This window comes from Silurus aristotelis (genome assembly GCF_946808225.1).
Source record: "Silurus aristotelis genome assembly, chromosome: 10".
Lineage (NCBI taxonomy): Eukaryota > Metazoa > Chordata > Actinopteri > Siluriformes > Siluridae > Silurus > Silurus aristotelis.
The window spans coordinates 12,704,677-12,724,079 of NC_139583.1; the positions used below are offsets into that span (position 1 = coordinate 12,704,677).

Below are 19,403 nucleotides of genomic sequence, written 5' to 3' on the forward strand. Positions count from 1 at the left end.
TAGTGTATACTGAAATCAGAAAAAAACTGAAATTCTGTTGGTAAACCATATGTTCTTTATATTTAGTCTTGCCAGGAACAATCTTGGTCACAGATTTGCTGCTGTTCTTCCATCTCTCCCCAAACTTTCTGAATTGGAGTAAGTCAAGATATCCTCAAATATTCATAAATAGCTATAAAGTTTAACAGTGATTAAGAAAACAATTATATAACATAAAATACCTTTTATGCTTGAAAACACTGCTGTTTTCAAGCATGTTGTAAACAAGTTTATAGGTCCACCTTTCAATCTCAATTAGTATGCCAATTGTATTCTAAATGTATTCTAATGGCTGCACAAGCATGTTTAACCTCTATATGTTCTTTTCTGTTTTCTAAAAGTCTCTCTGAGAACCAGTTGGGTTCAAAAGGGTGTTCAAGTCTGTGTGAGGGTCTGGTCAGAATGAAAGCACTGAAAAAGCTACAGTAAGATGCCTATACTCATTCATATATACCTTTTGTAAAAATGTAAATAAAATACTTTTTTTTTTAAGTACTGGCTTTCTAACTAAATTATTCATGTAAAGCTAGACAACGCAAGACACATGTTTTGGCCATTACAAGCATTTTAATGGCATTTATCTTTGGGCTTGTAAGCCTTTATAAGCCTTTATCATCCAGGGTTCCTTTTAGTCCCACACTTTTTTACTTTTTTATAAAAGGAAATACAATACTTTTTTTTTTTTTTTTTTTAATGTCTGTTTTTAGTTTGTTGAGCTGTTAAAAATTTTGATACTTCAACATTTCTAGGATTTAAAACATGCCAGCTGTTCAGTTGTAGATTTGCATTTTTTGTATAAATCCTTGTCTTGCAGCTTAACCTCCATTGGAACTTCAGACTTGGTCAATGTTGCATCTTGCCTGAAACACTGCACCTCTATAGAGGACATTAGGTAGGTCTGAGAATGGTTTTAAATCTCAAATGAACCACGATTTTCCACCATAACAGATTTTTACATTTTACTGTTGTGTGCTGTGATTGATGTTTTTCTTCAGCTTGTCATGGAATAAATGTGAAAATGATGTGGTTTTTAAACTGGTTGAAGTTCTTCCACAGTGCAGCAAACTGAAAAGACTTGAGTAAGTATAAAGCTCATTAGATCATGTGTTTAGCTCTTGCAGATCAAAATCTACTTTTGAACCGTACATTTCTATGTAAATTTGTTTGTAGTCTGGAGGCCAATAATATCAAAACTTTGGGAGCCAAGGAGCTTAACAAATGTTTGCAGCTTTGTCCTTGGATTGAAGTAATCAGGTAAAACATGTACAACACAACTGGTTTGTATCTATACATATATTCTCTTTTAAAATTTATTCTAATAAGTGTGATCTCTGTATTAAAAGGCTTTGGAGGAATCCCATTCAAATGGATGACCTGATTTTAAAGGACAAGAGGCTGAATTTCTCATCCACCTAATCGGAAGCAGACTTCATTAGAATGATGTGTCTTTGATTGTTTTTTTTTTGTGTGTTGGTATTTATTTCATCTTTTAAATATTGAGCCTTTTTTTTGTTTAGTTTTATTTGGGGAACACATTACCTCACTATACCAATAACTACTCTACACCACAGTTTATTTAGTTGTCTAGGATTCTGAGGTTTGTGGAAGTGATGCGAACAATCAAACAATAAGCATAAACGTGCCAATTGGTTGTGAGGTGACCAGATTTAGCACAGAAATAAAGGCAGCTTGCAAATTAGACTTGATTCTTGAAAGTGTCCTTCCATCAACCCATCCTAGACTTCTGCTTGTTGTGTTCTCCCTATACATCTCGTATTTATTTCTGTACATTCCTTTTGAATATCTTAAGAATTGCACTGAAAAAAGTTTGCTTTTTGTGTAAAGTAAATAATGCTGGTGTGCTATGTAAGATCTGATATGCATATACAGAGTTTAATAAAATGTTTTTAACTTTTAGTGACTAAAGTATTAGTAACTTTAAGATAAACTCTGCAGATAGTATAGGCACACAGTATTTAATTCATAAATAATTAACATGCTTAATCAATCCTTCCAGCACATTTGATTGAAAACAATTAAGTAAGGAATTAAAGTGGCTTTTATTTTTTAACTAGAAACCTAATATGTGGTTCTATATTCTGTATGATTGCACTAGAGGAAAATCATGAAATCAATGTTCACATTTGGAGCATATTCAGAAATGCATTTCCCAAAATCTTTTTTTGTTATTATATTTAATAACATTTAATCTGTCGATATGTTTACGTATTGTTTAATAAAAAAAACTGCAAGGATGAAAATCTATCGCCTTTTTCTCTCATTATTGTTTTATTTTTTTTACCACACACATGGCCACCTGAGGCTTGGCCACCTACTACAGTGGTCCCCTGGAACGACGGGGTTACGAAAATCCGCATATATTGGACGCAGCCCCTAGGGTACCTTAGTGAATTCATCTAGACATTGTCACTTTAATACAATAATGTGTTTTAAAAAATTTTATGAAATTTTATAGTGAAAACATAGTTTCAAATGTTATTCCTAACCTTCTTGAACATTTGGTCCAGCTGCAGATTCATGTGAATTTTAAGATAATCCGCAACTTGCTGTAATCCTGTGCTCGCTTTTATTCAGTGTATTTTCCTTGGAGATGAGACGACTCAAGCTAACGAAAGCGCCAGTAGGGAGTCGGTGGGTGTTTTTGTGTGTGTGTGTGGAGGGGGGGTAGAGGCGATAAGCGGAGGCGGAGGGAAAACAAATGTACACTACGTATCCCTAAACTTTAAAATTTTGTCACAATCATCTCTAGGTTCCAAACACAACCCTAGTTCCCAGAGGGAACGAGACGCTGCGTCGAAACGCTTTGGGAACGCCCCTGCTTTGTCCACCCTCTGAACCGCGTGTGAAATCTAGCCAATAGGCAAGCTGTGACGTCATAGACAGGCGACGTCGTGTAAACCAGGAAGCTACAAGATGGCTGTGCGGTGTTAGCGACATTAGCTTCTGCAAAGAGAGTAGGTAAGTGCCGCAGGGATGCAGGAAGTGTGGCACGGAGACGCAGCGTCTCGTTCACTCGGGGAACTAGGGTTATGTTCGTAACCTAGAGACGTTCCCCTTCGGGAACTCGAGCTGTGTAAAAACGCTTTGAGAACACAGGACTGGACACAGCCGGCCTGTAGCCCCTGGTAGGGGGCTATAAACAGAGGAGGGCAGAATGCCCGTAACACAACACACCGGGTTATCCCTGAGGCAAACTGTTCCTGTAAAAACTCCAGAACTAAACCGACCGGGCAGTCAACTGGGTCCAAGTCATGGTGCTCACACCGTGACGCGAACAGTCATCCATCGTGCGGCGTACGACCTCCTCGAAAGGGGGAGCTCTGGAGTGGAGAAGGGCCTCTACCACCTCGGTAGAGAGACCAGCTGCTATGAACTGCACCCCTCAGGGGCCACAGCCACAGCCTCCACAACTCCGGGCGGGGGTGAACCAGGGTTCTGGAGGCCCCCCTGGTGGTTGATGTACGAGACCACCACAGTATTGTCCATGCGGACCAACACACGGCAACCTTTCAGGACTGGGAGGAAGTGTTTCAACCCCAACAACACTGCCTGCATCTCCAGGCAATCTATGTGCCATGAGAGATGTGGGCCGCTCCACAGACCCTAGGCGGAGTGGCCACTCATGACCGCACTTGACGGAAGCGTCCGTCAATAGCGTTACGCAATGACAAGGAGTCCCTAAAACGGAACCCGCAACCCGGCCGAGTCCCACACCACGCAGAGAAAAGTGGTTCTCCGCACTGGAAAAAGTACATTCTACCCGGCGTTTCAGTCTGAACCCCAGTACCTTTATGCAGACGAGTATGGCATCTCAATGCCAAACCGCCTGGTGCTCTAAACGAGCCAATATCAACCAATCGTCGCTATAATACAAAATGCGGATGCCCTGAAGCCGCAGCGGGGTCAGTGCCGCGTTCACGCACTCTGTGAAGGTACGGGGTGAGAGCGCTAGGCCGAACGGAAGGACCGATATCGGTAAGCTTCGCCCCGAAAGCAACCTCAGGAACCTCCCGTGTGTGGTGAAGGACGGCTGCGTGGGAGCATGCGACCTCCAGATCTAACGTATGACAAATCAGTCCTCGGACTCGACCTGAGACACGACCTCTCTAGTGGAGATCCAGAATGGGATGCAACCCGCCGTCCTTCTTCGGGAACAATGAAGCACGGGCTGTAGTAGCCTGACTCTAGCTTAACAAGGAGGAGGAAACCACCTCAATGGCCCGTTTCCTCAGGAGAGCACGCACCTCCTGTCCCAGGACCAGAGCCTGCATGGGTCCCACCAGGGTGGGACACATCCCGTTTAACCGGGTAGGAAGAAGACGCGAACTGAATCGCGCAGCCCTTCTCCACAGTAGGCAGGACCCCCGAGAGACTCCTGGCAGCCCTCCAAACGGACAGAAAGTTTTCACAGGGAGAACCAACCCCTCGGAGCTGGCCCCTGACCCACTCAGAGCGGCTGGAGCGGTGCTCCGCAGCCGACTATACCTTCTGAGAGGCGGCGGACCCCCCCCCATCCGCAGCGATCTTACGGGCGGAATATGGGGAGCAAACCGCTGGAGAAAGCTGCGCCCTGAACACGACCCGTGGCAGGGCTGGCAGACAATCCTCCTGAACCCAAACGGCAGAAGCAGTGTACTGTGGCCGTTAATGCCTCCTGACACCCTGTGGCAGGGCCAACAGACCGGCCTCCCGGTGGTGCCGGGGAGGGACGGGCACCGTAGCATGAGGTGCACACTGCCCTCCAAGATGCAGGCCATCAGGCTTACGCACCACAGCCCATACATTAGAGGCGAGGACAAACCTCGGGTCGTCCCGCCCCTCCACGGGCCCAGGGAGTTGCCAGGGGCCTCTAGGGCCTCCCTGCAGGAATCGGGTGGCAACGCTCTCTTACCGGGCTATTTCGCTGTGCCTGGACGTACCAGGGTGAGGCTGCCGCCAAGCAGCCCCATTGGAGCGGCGAGGAAGTACCACTGAAACGCCACCGCAACCTCCTGAACCCACCAGCAATCGCCCTTACATACAACGTTACCAGGTCAGGCCAGGAGGGATCACTATGGCGCTCAGAAGGAAGCTCACATCGTCCCCCATAGCAGGGACGTAGCCCTACCTACCAGAGCCAAGCAGCTCTTCGTAGGCAAACCGATAGCCTTCATAGACGCATCACTCGGGGAGAGATAGCTAACAGAGATAGCTAACATTGAAAAAGCACACACACACACGGGCCCTCTAGGACCCAAACACCTCGGTGCGCAGATCAGGGAAGGTGCTGAGGCTTTGAAACAGGGCGCAGGAAACGCTCATCCAGCTCACTCGGTGCGCGCTGCTTCTGCTACACGACCGGCCAAGCTAGATCCAGCTCGGACCCGGCCCGTGCCATGACCTCAAGGAGCTCCTCGTACAGCACAGGCTGTGAGGAGTCCGCAGGCTCGCTAGCATCCACCATCTTATCCTCCTCAGAAAGAGAGACATGTAACACCGCGCCGCCCGCACCGGGAGAAGAAGCAGCCGCCATTCCCCGAATTTTCCGAAAATTCTCCCACCTCAGAGTAAGAAATTCGGAGCGCCGCGTCACACTCACTGGAGAAGGAACCGCCAAACGAGCGCAATCCCCGGGGAGCGGGAGCTCGGCTCGCAGACGGGAGCGCATAGCCACACGGCTAAAATGTTTACAACCAATACCCTCGAAAGCCAACTAAGCACGCTCATAAGCCAAGCAAACAACACATTGGCTGCATGTCACGAAAGCAAAAACAAAGCGTAACAAAACTCGCGTAACAAAGCAAAAAAAATAGTGACCGCTCGTACCTCGGAAAACTTGTTCATTAATGCACTCGTAGGTCAAGGTACCACTGTAGTTGTGAAAGGAAGGAGGAAGACAGTGAACAATGACTTACATGGTCGGCTACTGTTTAGATACAAGCCGTTGTAGCGCGTTAAGTCTGGGTCATGAGAGAGCTCACTAAAACTCCAGTTGCAACAGAAATCATATAAGCACAGACAGGTTTCCAAAACTCGTGCTTTTTTATTTTTCTTGGCAACAGCGTTATGGTTTAGTCAAAGAAACTTAGAAATAAGCATCAGAAAATAATAAACACATAATCCACAGTCTCACACGCACACACACACGCAGTAATACCGAAAGAATGGAGTGACATGCTGTTCCCAAAATGCCGCTCTGCTCTTAAAGGACCCACAACATATTTCACTCGTTACACCGTGTAACAGACACTGTCTTTCGGTAAAGCCTGTGTAAAGTTCATTAGTCCATTAGCGGCTTATAGACAGGTGCGGCTTATTTATGTTAAAAATAAAAATATTTGTAAAATTCAGTGGGTGCAGCTTATATAAGGGTGCGCTTTATAGTCCGGAAATTACGGTAGTCCATGGGGACTCCTGTCTGAACTTGTCCGTCAACCTGTTCATCACCACTGCAAACAAAAGAGGGCTCAGAGCCGATCCTTAATGCAGTCCAACCTCCACCTTGAACCAGTCTGTTGTTCCTAACGCAAACTTCACTGCAGTCACACTGTCCTTATACATGTCCTGCACCACCCTCACATACTTTTCTGACACACCTGACTTCCTCATACCACAACTCTTCTCTCGGTACCCTGTCGTGTGCTTTCTCTATAACAACAAACACACAATGCAATTCCTTCTGACCCTTCTCTATATTCCTCTATCAACATTTTCAATGCAAATATTGCATCCATTTGTTCTTCCTCGGCATAAAACCATACTGTGGCTCACAAATGATCACCTCTTCTTTCAGCCTGGCTTCCACTACTCTTTCCTATAAATGTATGGTGTGACTGATCAATTGTATTCCCCTGTCATTACTGCAGGTCTGCACAGCTCCCTTATTCTTAAAAATGTAAATCTCTCCTGAGCGAAATCTCCCAGGGAGGGTGTTCGAGAAGGGCTACCGGGTTTGCAAACCATGGTCTGCCCAGCCATCGTGGGGCCACCAGGATGAGATGGACTCCATCCTGGCAAACTTTCTCCAGAACTCCTGGAGCAGCGTGACAGGAGGGAAGGCATACAGTTGCAGCCTAAGCCATGTTCAATGTGGACAGGAGACCGATGCACACGCATAAAGGTCAAATCCCACACAATGCCTAAATAAGTGGTTCTTTGTAAGGAAGTAAGCAACACTCTTTTTGCCATTTAGCTGTAACCCCAATTCCTTCATGTGAGCAAGAATGACATTTCGATGGTGAACCACTAAGTGTTTTGATTTAAGCTAAAGTCAACCAATCGTCTATATAGAGTAGGATGCAAACGCCCTGAAGTCTCAGCGGGACCTTCCACACACTTGAAGGTGCGGGGTAAAAGTGCAAGACTGAACAATAGGACCTGATATTGGTAAGCTTTGGCCCCGAATGCAAACCTCAGGAACTTCCTGTGAGATGTAAGGATCAAATCCGAGGACTGGTTTGTCACGATAGATCTAAAGGATGCATACTTCCATGCATCCTTCAGATCTATCGTGACAAACCAGTCCTCGGATCTGATTTGTGACACCACCCGATTCTTAACTCACCTTTGATTACATTCTCAGATTTTTAACATTACAATTTGATGTTAATTGTGATATTCTAATTGTATATGATTGTTATTGACATGACTTCTCTGTGTGACACATTGACCAATACTTTACTATGCTTTTGGGAGATGTAATCTCAAGCAGGTTTACTGCAAACTGGCCAACATTCTACAAGAATAATTGCTGACTGGAAAAACCTTCGGGCTGGTGCACGTGGATGACCTTCTCTCTGACCAGGACAATTCTGATGAAAAAAGTGGGGGGTTTTTTGTGTTTTTTTTAAGGTTTAGTTTACTTGTTTGTACTATATTCTGCTAGTATGGGACAGTGACATGGCAGTTATTCTCTTGCTCATTCATCTCTTGCCTCCAACTGTAAATGGAAGGAAGACTGTGTAAATCAGTGCAATTGAAGCTTTAATGTATCAAGTTCTTAAAGGTAAAATACATTTGTTGTTTTAGATTTGCGCATTTTGTCTTGTCTTCAGTTAGTGTTATCTGTAAGAAATTCTGCATAGTCATTATATATAGGTTAAAAACACTTCACATCACACATTAAAAACTTCTAACATCTTTTTCTGCAGTTCAAAGATGAAAAAAAAAAGCTTTCATTTATACATTACAATAAGGTTTCATTTGCTACTGATTTAATGTGAATACCGTGTGAAAACAACAATACTTGCACTGCATTAAATTTGGTTCAACAAAGAGCTTAATACATTTAAAAAATTTTATTTGTTTGTGTACATGTTTCACATATCACACCTCTAAGGATGAGCATTTTATTTGTGAATTTGAACATGAAAGAACTGTCAATTGTGTTATACAAAACACTGTTTAAAATATTTCATCATATGTGCTCTTAGGTGGGGATGAGCATTAAGACATTTCAGCAAGTTGAATCTTCACAGCCCTTCCACCTCTGTGTTAGAGAAAAGAGAAGCAGCATTCGGAAGTTTTACATCATCCTGGACCATAAGGCTATTATCTGCATGACACAGACAGCTGCTGCAGCCTTTGATGAACTCTTTTTTCTACATGTTCATTCAAACAATCTGATAGTACTTTTGATTCAGATAATAAACATTGCATAATCACCAATTGTGTAACAGGTTATGACATTTTTATAAGCATTTAATTTCTGATGATCATAATCTCATTAAGTCCATTGCTTCCCGAAAGAAGATCAATTCCAAAGCACCATTTAATGATATATTATCCTAGGTGCATTAGGAAAGTGGTTCCACTTATACTGTACAAATGTGAACCATGAGATATGAAGGAAAGCACAACTTTTTTAAGAAGTCTGAAAAGATCTATAAGAACATAACCAAAACAATAGTCAAAAACATCAACATCAGTTGACTTTTCATTTTGGTCCTTATAATAGAGTCTCTACTTGCACTCTGAAGTTTAACTAAAACTTGGAATGTAACCACTGTCTCCACTACAACCTGGTTTAGAAAAAAACTTGGGAACTACATATAACGTTAAAATGTATGTTTGCTATGCTTTTATAAAGGCCTGTTTTTAATAAGATTAAAAGTATTGTTGTAAAAGAAGGACAAGCTTTTTTCCTGGCGCGTAATGTAATTATAGTGTATTTTGATGTGCATGTACATGCTTTCTGTATTGAGGAGGCAGGTAATATTTTCACTCTCATTTGGGTGGATGATTTGATATAGTAATCCCCTGTTTATCCAAAAATGCTATTATATGTATACAGTACTGTACTATATTAACATTTTACTCAGTGCTCGAATTGAGTCAAGTCTTATGGGGGGTCCACAGTTGTTGTGTAATTCATATATATTTTTACTAAAATAACCTTAGGGACCCCACTAAGTCTATTTTTACTTGTCATGGGGGTCCCTTATGCCTTATGGGGGGTCCCGGATCCCCACACATAACTAAACACAATAACATGCATGTTAGAATACTATTAATTATTACATATATTATACAAATGTAACTCAACTGTTGCAATAATCACCTGTTGTAATTACCCTATAATTTAAACAGGACTCCTCGTATCTTCTTTATGCTGACATAGAAAAGAAAATGCTGAGACAAGCGCGGAACAATAGAATAAAAATAAATGACACCGTGCAGACCGAATATATTGATCTAAAAGTTTTTATTATTTTTTATGCGATTGAGGACTAAATAAACTACGCCGGTACCGATCGGCGGCTCGGTGTTTGGTGACCGCAAGCGTAAACAGTACAAGTACGCTCACACCAAAAACGCTGATTCGACATTGACCGCTAGATGGCAGTACAGTCGCGACACACGTCATGCACACCGCGCGCTGGACCTAATCATGACATTTCCCTCTCGAGTGTCAGCGCGACTAATTAAATTAATGTCAGACGTGACGCGGTGACAGTAATGGCTGCTCTTTGGTGTCATTAAAAAAATAGGTTTTAAGGTTTTAAGATGTCGAATAAACTCAAGACTAACACGAATTCCAGCTTTTCAAACACTTATGCATGCTTGTAACAATTAACGCATGTACACACACACACACGCACACACACACACACGCAGTGTCCTACATTATAACAATTTATTGCATTCTTCCAAAAATCCTAATAACTATTATTTTGGCCAACAAGTGATTTCTTACATTGTGTAAACCCTCAGTGCACAGTGATCTGTGTTTTTTCATCGAACTACAGTCAGGAAGGGTGTGTGTGTGAGAGTGAGTGTGAATGTGTGAGAGAGGGGGCCCTTCGTGCAGCACTGCGCTACAGGAGTTGGCACAAGCGCGCGAACCGCTGAACTCAATGGGGAGAAAGAAGCGCGCGACGCTGTGAGCGAAACCAATCCACTTGATAACGGAGCTTCAGTTGCACCAGCAAGAGCCGCAGATACGGACAGCGGATCATCTCAGTGACACTCTGCTGAAGGAGAAAGACCTCGAGCGAAGGAAAAGAAAGAGAGAGCGAGAGAAGTCGCGGAGGGAAAAGTGAGGAGTGAGCTTTAAGGGTGAGTGATGGCTGATTGCGCTCATTCATAAGCGTAGTATGTCCGTCTTATTTAGTGTAGAAGGCGTTGGCATTGAGAAGGGAACAAAAATATCAACCCGCTGATCTCGTTTTGGGAATTTTGCATGGAAATGTACGCCAGAATAGATCCCAGCATCTGGAAGTGAAAGCAGCTTGCAAAGTCCACATCTGTAATTTTCACATCAGACACTAATGCGCTGTTAATAATAACGCACTTCCCTTTCTCTCAGGGTTCTGGTACTTTGTTACTGTTGATGTTGTTGTTTTTATTTGCTCACATTGTAGAATTGTTTCTACTTCCAGAAATATACCCACATTATATAGTCTATAATCATTCATTGATATTTGTTGTTGTTGTTGTTGTACAACATTGTACTAATAATACTGTATAAACGGAGTTAACAATAATTCTAAACATTGTGGCATTTCACTATATTACAGAGCACAGGTGTAGTCTAAATGCATTAAATATTTCATGCATATACAGGCCCCTTCAGTGCAGGCTGCATCCAAACCTCTGGGTGTTCATTTAAAGTCCATACAGCTATTGAAAATAATAAGCTTTAGAGATATATATATATATATATATATATATATATATATATATATATATATATATATATATATATATATATATATATATATATATATATATATTAAAAAAACGCCTTACATTGAACAGTTTAATTATGAAATGTGTGTATTTTGATTAGGTATAAAGATCTGTTAACAGGATGTGACACCTTACGATGCAGAACTGCAGTTCACCTCAACTGTTTGTTGTGTGAGTGAAAACAGTACACCAACAGCTCAAAGATTACATAAAGTGAAGATGGGCTGAAAGTGGTCAAAGTGTGTTTGTTGGTGTAAGTGCTTGGTGCTTGGAATTAGTTAAACTTTGAGGGTTTTTCACTTCATTTTTGCAACTAGATACCCTTTGAACCATAACATAAATAACACAAACCAACATAATACCTTGAAATATTGAAATATTAGTATTACTATTTAAAATGTGTTAAATGTGAACAAATTAATTTCAGCATTTATTTCCTGGGATTTCTGGCAGCAGAACAAATTAGGTCCAAGTTCCCATTATTTATAAACTCATATGTTTTTGAATTCTTGAGGTTTGAATTAAACCAGTTGAAATAGACTAGTAAAAAGGGTTTCATTTAACGATGCAAACATAAGCACAATGACTTGTGCTAATAGTGGGCTGCAATTTCCACTGATGTTATAGTTTAAACTAATAAATCAAAGCTCCTTCCTGAGTAGACGGGTCCCACTTTTAAGAGGGGGTCCGAAGTTTGTGAACACCTGACCATTACATCCAATTATGAATTTTGGACATCTCATTCTAGAAAGATTCCCCTTTTAATGTTATAATAAACTTCACTCTTCTGGTAGGTATTTCCCAGCAGATTATTGATCAGCTGTAAGGAATTAATGCCACCTAAAGCATTAGGGAGGTTGGACACTGATGTCAGATGAAGACTGGTGCATAGTCTGCATTCGGATTTGTTCCAGAGGTGTAGAGTGGGGCTAAGGTCAGAGCTCAGTGCAAGCCTTTCAAGTTCTTTCACACCAACTTAGTTTAACATGTCTTCATGGAGCTCACTTTGTGCACAGGGACATTGTCATTTTGAAACAGGTTTGATAATTGTGTACAATTATGTGCATCCACTTTTGTAGCAACAGGTGGGGAAGAACCACATATGTGATGGTAAGGAGCCCACAAAATTGACTAGAGTTGTGTTTTTGCATTAATTTGTGCTTTGCAGAAATGTCAAACAGACATACAGTATCAGGTATATAATGAGCAGTGAAAGCTTTAAATGTGCAGGCAAAATAGAGATTAAGATTAGCGAAGCTTTGATGAAGCCAAACAGGCTGTCAGGATGGACTGGATATATTTAAGTAGCTCCTTTGTGAATACTTCAATTGCTTGCTTTAAAATCAAGTGGTCTTCATTTTGTAGGGGGCAAATAGCAATTATCACAGTAGCATGTCTCAGCAATGTGGAGGTGAAAAGCTGTTAATAACAGTAGCCCCAGTACAATCAAAATCCGCATAATGTTTTTTTGTTTCACACAAAAGCCTGATACTGAAACACGACAAACTATAATACAATTCTTAGGTGTGCAAAATCTTTTTCAGTCCTTTATTCATTACAGTATGTGGGTGAGGATGCTTTATTTCAGTGGAGGTTGTCTTAGTAATGTTTTAAATCCCAAATAACTTTCTGTGTATGGGCAATAAATATGGTATGTGTAATATTCATTGGGATTTTAATGCCAAATAACTTGTGGGACATTTAGAATACTGTTACGATCTGGTCATTTATTGGACATTATCTCTTAACACTGCTGATTTTTTTATTCTGACTGATCAAAAGGAGTTTAGCATCTGTAACTTTACAGCTCAGTGAGAAATGCAGACTGGCAGGCAAGTTGTAAAATCACATTGATCTGCTTCTCAATATACATTTCTTCCTATATTAACAACCTTTTACAAGTATAGTGGAGGTTTCATATAAACAGTTTATATGGTGAAGTTTTCTTTGAGGATACACAGGAATGAGTATCATTTCTAGTGCTTTGTCAGAGCAAAACTGATCCCTTTCACAAGGGAACCTTTTTTTTTCAGTTCATTTTACAGCTCTGTAGATTCTCAGTAACGTTTTTGTATTATTAACTTTGTTCAGAACTTGTTTGGTGTTTTTTTTTTTATCTGTATGCCAGCATATACATCTAAGTTCTGTGCCTGTCTATTTGTAAATTGTCTAGGAGCTTTCACTAACCTTAAAGGAATGACCATTAGCTTACAGGAATAAGTTCTGAAACCTCAAACTACATGCAAAATAAAAACGAGTAGGATGTAGCAATATTGGTCCATTAGTCCATCATTGCTTGGTAGTTCATAGAGATCAATATTGTTAATGAACAGTTATTTCATATTGTCAGGCGGATGCAAGTGCAGACCATTCTAATGGAATATGACTATGGAATGCTGGGTGAAGCAAATAGTGTGGAGCAATGTGAAACTTAAATACTTTTGGTGATCAAGGTGACAAGGAACAACTATAAGTAAATAGTGACAAATGATCCAGATATTAAAGTGCAATAGCTGCTAGATAATTTAGTCCATGGTCCAAATCCTGACACATATATTGTCTTTTCTCTTTTGTACCTGTCCTTCTACATATGCATGTTACAGCCAACTGAGAAGAATATACTCACATCTAATGTTAAATGTACTATGTACAATTAGCTAAAAATTACTAAGATCTTCTGGGAATTCCAAAAACATTTGTACATAATGTTTTAGACCTTTATGTTAACATTTCTACAATGGTTTTTACATTTTGGGCATTTAATATATTATTTAACCATTACAGCTACTGTAAACGTTGTAAAGTACATTGTCTATGTAGGGTCTTTACAGCCTGCTAGGAAGTACAGAAGATACATTCAGAAAGTACATGTTTTAATAAATAATAAATGCCCCTGTAACAGTACTGCAATTTATAATCCTCATCTAGATACTTTAGCATATTTAACATCAGATAAGAAGCCACTTTTCAAGAAAGCAATGTCTGCTGTCTGGTAATTATTTTAAAAGAGCCTGTGAGGTACAAATCATCAGAATGCCAAATGCTAACTAATGTAGTAGGAGCTAAGCCAAGAACCAAGTGCTGTTTATTGTTGATATATCTGTTAGTGGCAGTGGTTTGGATGGCTGACATTCAGCTTAAGGTTCTGTTTCTGCAATTGTTACAAAGCACTCACACTACAAAACCGCCTGAGGCAAGTGCTGTGGAAAAGAAAGCGTTCAGAAAGGAAACAGGATGGAGCAAGTGGGAAGACATGACTGAGCATCAGGAGGCTTTTCAGAGCTGAAAGATTTAAAGGCCTTCAAATCTGATGCTCACTTAAAATCTGATTTGGCTTAATTAATCAGTGTAAGAGCTGAAAGGTTTGCTGATTTGTAGGTCAGTTGTGGGGGAAAAGGATCTGCACTGCTGTAATTTTTAGTGATGCTCCCTAATGTTACCCATACACTGTATATAGGGGTATTAAAGAGGGGTATTAAAGAGAAGTGTAGGCTCTCAGGTTACTAAACTGTACCTTTGGTACAGTGTACACATTTTGTACCTTGATAGCGCTGCTATAAATCTTTTCAAAAGCACACTGTATCAAGGTTTCGGCTAAAAGATATTGTCCAATTTAAAGGCACCAAAGTAATGGTACAGAAAGTGTGCACAAGTAACATGAGATTTAAACCAGGCTTACCGTAATACATTGGCACAATTTTGCCGTCACTTGCCAATTCCTAGCTGGCCCTCCCTCTATCATAAGAGCTGCTAAGCGGCTAGGGTGGAGAATAACATGTGAGACACATGACACACGTAGGCAGCCAACCACTAATATTCAACCGACACATTGTACACATTGAACCTGAACAGGGTCTACAGCATCCTTTCCTTCTTTTGGCCTTCTTTTGAATTTTCGGTGGTCAGTTGGTCAGGTGACAAGGTTTCTCCCATCATGCAGTGTAACTGTGGCTTCTGGAGGCTGTGATGGGAAGTTAGCATTGTGGCCAACATTGATTGCAGCAACTATAACTGACCTATTGGGTTGTAAATGTTTAAGTGCAGTGAAAACATTTCCTGAAACTGTAGGCATCACTGCCATCAGAACTGACAGGCCTACATTATTAATATCTTTGCTTAGCAGATTTTCTTTATTGTAACAAGACAGAATTTTTAAAATTGGGGAATATAAAGACAGAGGCCTTGTGAATCAGCAGCATGAGCTACTGGAACTAAATTACTCTGCTTGTCTTCATTATATGGAGTAGAGTATTATAAGGAGTCTAGGATAATGCAATTATTCACACACATCTCCTTTCCTTCTCCCTCTCATCATTGTCTAGCACATTTTACCTAATGTTTAAACTGTTAAAAGTGATACACCTAAGATTCACAATTGTACAATGACAAATCAATATTGCAGTGTTGTGACATTCCCAATGTTTGGCTGCATGATGGGATAGAGTGCAGAAAAGTAACCTATTATTCATTCTACTGAAATCGGAAAATTCTAAAAATGGAAACTATCGTTGCTAATCTAATTCATTTTCCTTATTGAATGAAACTGGAGCATTGTATATGCATTTCCTAATCATTAGATAGCAGAGAACGAGTTTAAGATTTATGGTAATTCACAAAGCAGACAGGTGAGTAAGCATGAAACTGATGGCAATATAAGTGGTGTTTTTCAAAAAGCATGAGCCAGAGTTTCCACTATGACCACAGATGGGTGGACTTTAGCTTAGGCACTAGCTTTGTGTGTGTGTGTGTGTGTGTGTGTGTGTGTGTGTGTGTGTGTGTGTGTGTGTGTGTGTGTGTGTGTGTGTGTGTGTGTGTGTGTGTGTGTCTGAGTCTGGGATTTAAAGATGAATATTCCATTGCATCACTGCCTAAAGTAAAAGAGGGGAGATGTGTGATTATCCTGAGAACTATACTTATCATTGGCAAGCCTATATAAAGACATTGTTTAGTTGAGAAACACAAGGTGTGAAACTCACTTATCGGATGGCGGTATGGGATGTTTGGGCTCACTGGGTGAGTTTTAATCTCAGTTCTGCCTCCTGAAGTGGATTTAAGTTATTGAGTTATTTTTTGTTATTAGTTTTAAAAGTTTAGTTTTTCATTTGTGCTAGTAATTCCTCTTTAGGTTGTATGCTAAAATGTCATACAGGTGTTGTGAATCTAACAAAAATCATTCAATAAAAATCACATCAGTATAAGACAGTAATGATTTCATCCATGAAAAGAACATGGACAGGATTTTGGATTTAACACACAAAAACACATTTTGGATAAAAACATTGACCTGAGAAAGAATTTTTACTATAGGTGTACGCAGAGCATTAATTAGCTGCATTATGATTATGCCAGTGGAAGGCTCTCATAAATGTGTGTATGTACACATCATGGTGTCCTTTCATTTACACCAGTAAACATTATACAGGAAAAATATAATTAATAAGCATTTAAATAGCTCAGTTAGCATTATAGAATTTTTGTCTAATATATGTGAGTTCCTCTTTATACTATCACTTAATCACCTTTAAATATCAGGCACGAAGTAATAAGCAAATGTCATTTTTAAGCAACAGTCTTCAGTCTTTATCCTCTGCCTGTCAGTCTATCAGTGTGTTTAGCTTCACTAAGGTGTCTGTTTAGTCATTTATCCATCTGTCTATGTGTGGACTCCTTGTCTGCTTTGATGATATGATATATTCAGGTTTTTCATTGCACAACACTGGACTGTAGATAAGTAGATATCTATCATGTTCATATCTTGGTTTTGTGTATCTCGATATATTTTAAATTTGCATAAATTCTCTATTCTGTCTAAATCGAAGCATATTCTGGGCTATTTTAACAGTTTTTTGTTTACTTCATAATTCCATATGTATTCTTCCATAGTCTTCAGTATTAATGTAAAAAAAATAAAATAGTGGGCAATGTGTATATATATATATATATATATATATATATATATATATATATATATATATATATATATATATATATATATATATATACTTAGCATCTCTAAATACCTAGGAGCTAGTAACCATAGCAACCATTTATGCAGTCTACTATGTGGTGAGATATGAATTGATTTTCATAAATCAGTTAATCAAATCTCACTTAAATTGAGCAGCTTAGCCCACACTGGCTTGTACTGAATAAAGTACTGACTGGCTGGTATTGAATAAAGTAGACTGTTAAGATAAATAAAAGAAAGCAATAATCTTATGCCGTAAACTTATCCCACTGCATAACCTTTCTTCAGGCTTCATACATGACCTGTTTTGTAAGATCTTAATCCAGACACTCAGTTGAAGTTCTGGACTACTGATTAGAAACTAGGACTTAAACTAGGACAACCTCTTTTGTGCTCTTGAGCACAAGTATTAGACATGAATGAAACTAATCAATGTACATACAGTATAATCCAGATACTATAGGTAATAAGTATGAACTTAGTTTATATGTGGCATATGTCATATTACATTTTAATTTTAATTGAATTTCATATTCTTAATTCACTGCTTCTAACCATTTTTCAGAGATTATCCTGAAATATGATACATTTAAAAAAAACATAGACCATAAGCTGCAGTGTACCAGTTTCTAAAAAAGTTTTTATACGAATATGACTGCCAGTTATTTACCATTGATATCTTACCACTTTTGTTTTCCTTTGGTTTCTGGGTCCTTTCTTCTGGCCTTGTGGTTAGTATGTTTCCAATTTTTGATATGTGGTCAGTGGCCCCATAGCTCCTACTTACTGTATGTGGGTCACTATGGCATCTTAACCTTTTAATTGTTTTTTTCTAGTTGGTGATATCAGTCTCAAGGTTTTTGGGTAAAATGTTGTTTTAACAGCTGTGCTAATAATCCTATAATTGTTTGCATATATTTTGTGTTAAAAAATAATTTGCCACCAGTTTGAGATGTAACATGATGTAACTGAACATAGCATGAATATTAATCAGCTGTATTTGTATTCTCTGGGTATGGTGGTCATAACCTATTTGTGGTTAGTGACACTAACACAGAGAGAAAAGCTATTGGTACATCAGTCTCTTAGCAACAGGAGCTCTCGCTGTGTTTCTCATGTCCTGCCATGACGTTCTTCTTTTTTCTCACTATCTATGTTTGTTCGGATATGTGCACACACGCCTTTGTGTGTGTGTGTGTGTGTGTGTGTGTGTGTGTGTGTGTGTGTGTGTGTGTGTGTGTGTGTGTGTGTGTGTGTGTGTGTTTGCCAGAGAGATAGAGTATGAGTGAAAGTGAGATAGAGAGAGCGAGAGAGAGAGAGAGAGAGAGAGAGAGAGAGAGAGAAGAGAATGAGATGTTGTGTGAAAAAGAGAGAGTGATAGAGAGAAAGAGAGAGAGAGAGAGAGAGAGAGAGAGAGAGAGAGAGAAAGCTTTGATCTGATCAGATTAGCCATATGCAGTGTAGTTAAAAACTGTCGTAGTTAGATGTTTTTTAAGTCAGTGGAAATTAAAGAAAAACCAAGTAAAAGCATAGTCACATTTTTGTGTATCTTATGATAGTCAGCTAACATTGTGTATTTTATATGTTTGTCTGGTTTTTGTTTCTCAACTTTGTTTAATTAAAGTGAATTCTACTTCCTGCTTGTTTATATTTGTTTTCCTTTGTATTTCTATTTGTAGTTCTCAGTTCAGTGTTTTGGCTAGCCAGCTAGCTAATGTGAGCCAGCTGATACACAAATGGATTAGCCTGTGAATTAACCAAGTGCCAAACCATTGGTTGCTAATGGTGCACTTTGTTTTCTATTATTTTTCATTCGTTTTTTCTTTTTGCTGCTAGGAGTGTTTAACTACTTATCTAACATTAGATGACCAGCTAGCTACTATGGGCTATGAGAACTATGTTCTAACATTATCTACTATGTAGTAATAGTCATACCAAAAAATGTGGCTCTCAAAATATTTTTGTGTAATAATGACTGTAACTGTACTCTTCTTCTGAATATAGTTTCAAAGCAACAATATCTCGCATTGTTCTGATTAATTGCAAAGGACAATACTTTCCTTCCAACCAAGAGAATGTATTATGCTCTCGTGGAACCATGGGAAAATTCTATATGATTGTGCTACTTGGGAGCTTGCAAATTGTCTTTAATTGTGTATAAACTTTCCATCTTCAACCATCAGAATGATGTGCAGCAGGGAGTAAT

At 39.7% G+C, this 19,403-nt stretch overlaps 2 protein-coding genes across 5 annotated transcripts in view; both read left to right on the plus strand.

Annotated features, from left to right (window-relative positions):
* nlrc5 (NLR family, CARD domain containing 5) overlaps positions 1 to 2,300 on the plus strand; it is a 33,668-nt gene extending 31,368 nt beyond the window's left edge. For all 4 annotated transcript variants that reach the window (XM_083552011.1, XM_083552013.1, XM_083552010.1 and 1 more), the window contains 6 exons: positions 67 to 138; positions 381 to 464; positions 854 to 931; positions 1,035 to 1,118; positions 1,210 to 1,293; positions 1,383 to 2,300. In XM_083552011.1, the coding sequence (XP_083408137.1) occupies positions 67 to 138; positions 381 to 464; positions 854 to 931; positions 1,035 to 1,118; positions 1,210 to 1,293; positions 1,383 to 1,455 (475 nt within the window). In that variant the 3' untranslated portion in view covers positions 1,456 to 2,300. The remainder of the gene's footprint in view (positions 1 to 66; positions 139 to 380; positions 465 to 853; positions 932 to 1,034; positions 1,119 to 1,209; positions 1,294 to 1,382) is intronic.
* Positions 2,301 to 9,960: 7,660 nt separating this feature from the next.
* cpne2 (copine II) overlaps positions 9,961 to 19,403 on the plus strand; it is a 47,938-nt gene continuing 38,495 nt past the window's right edge. Inside the window, exon 1 of the mRNA XM_083552090.1 lies at positions 9,961 to 10,596. The gene's annotated coding sequence lies outside the window, so the exon portion shown is untranslated. The remainder of the gene's footprint in view (positions 10,597 to 19,403) is intronic.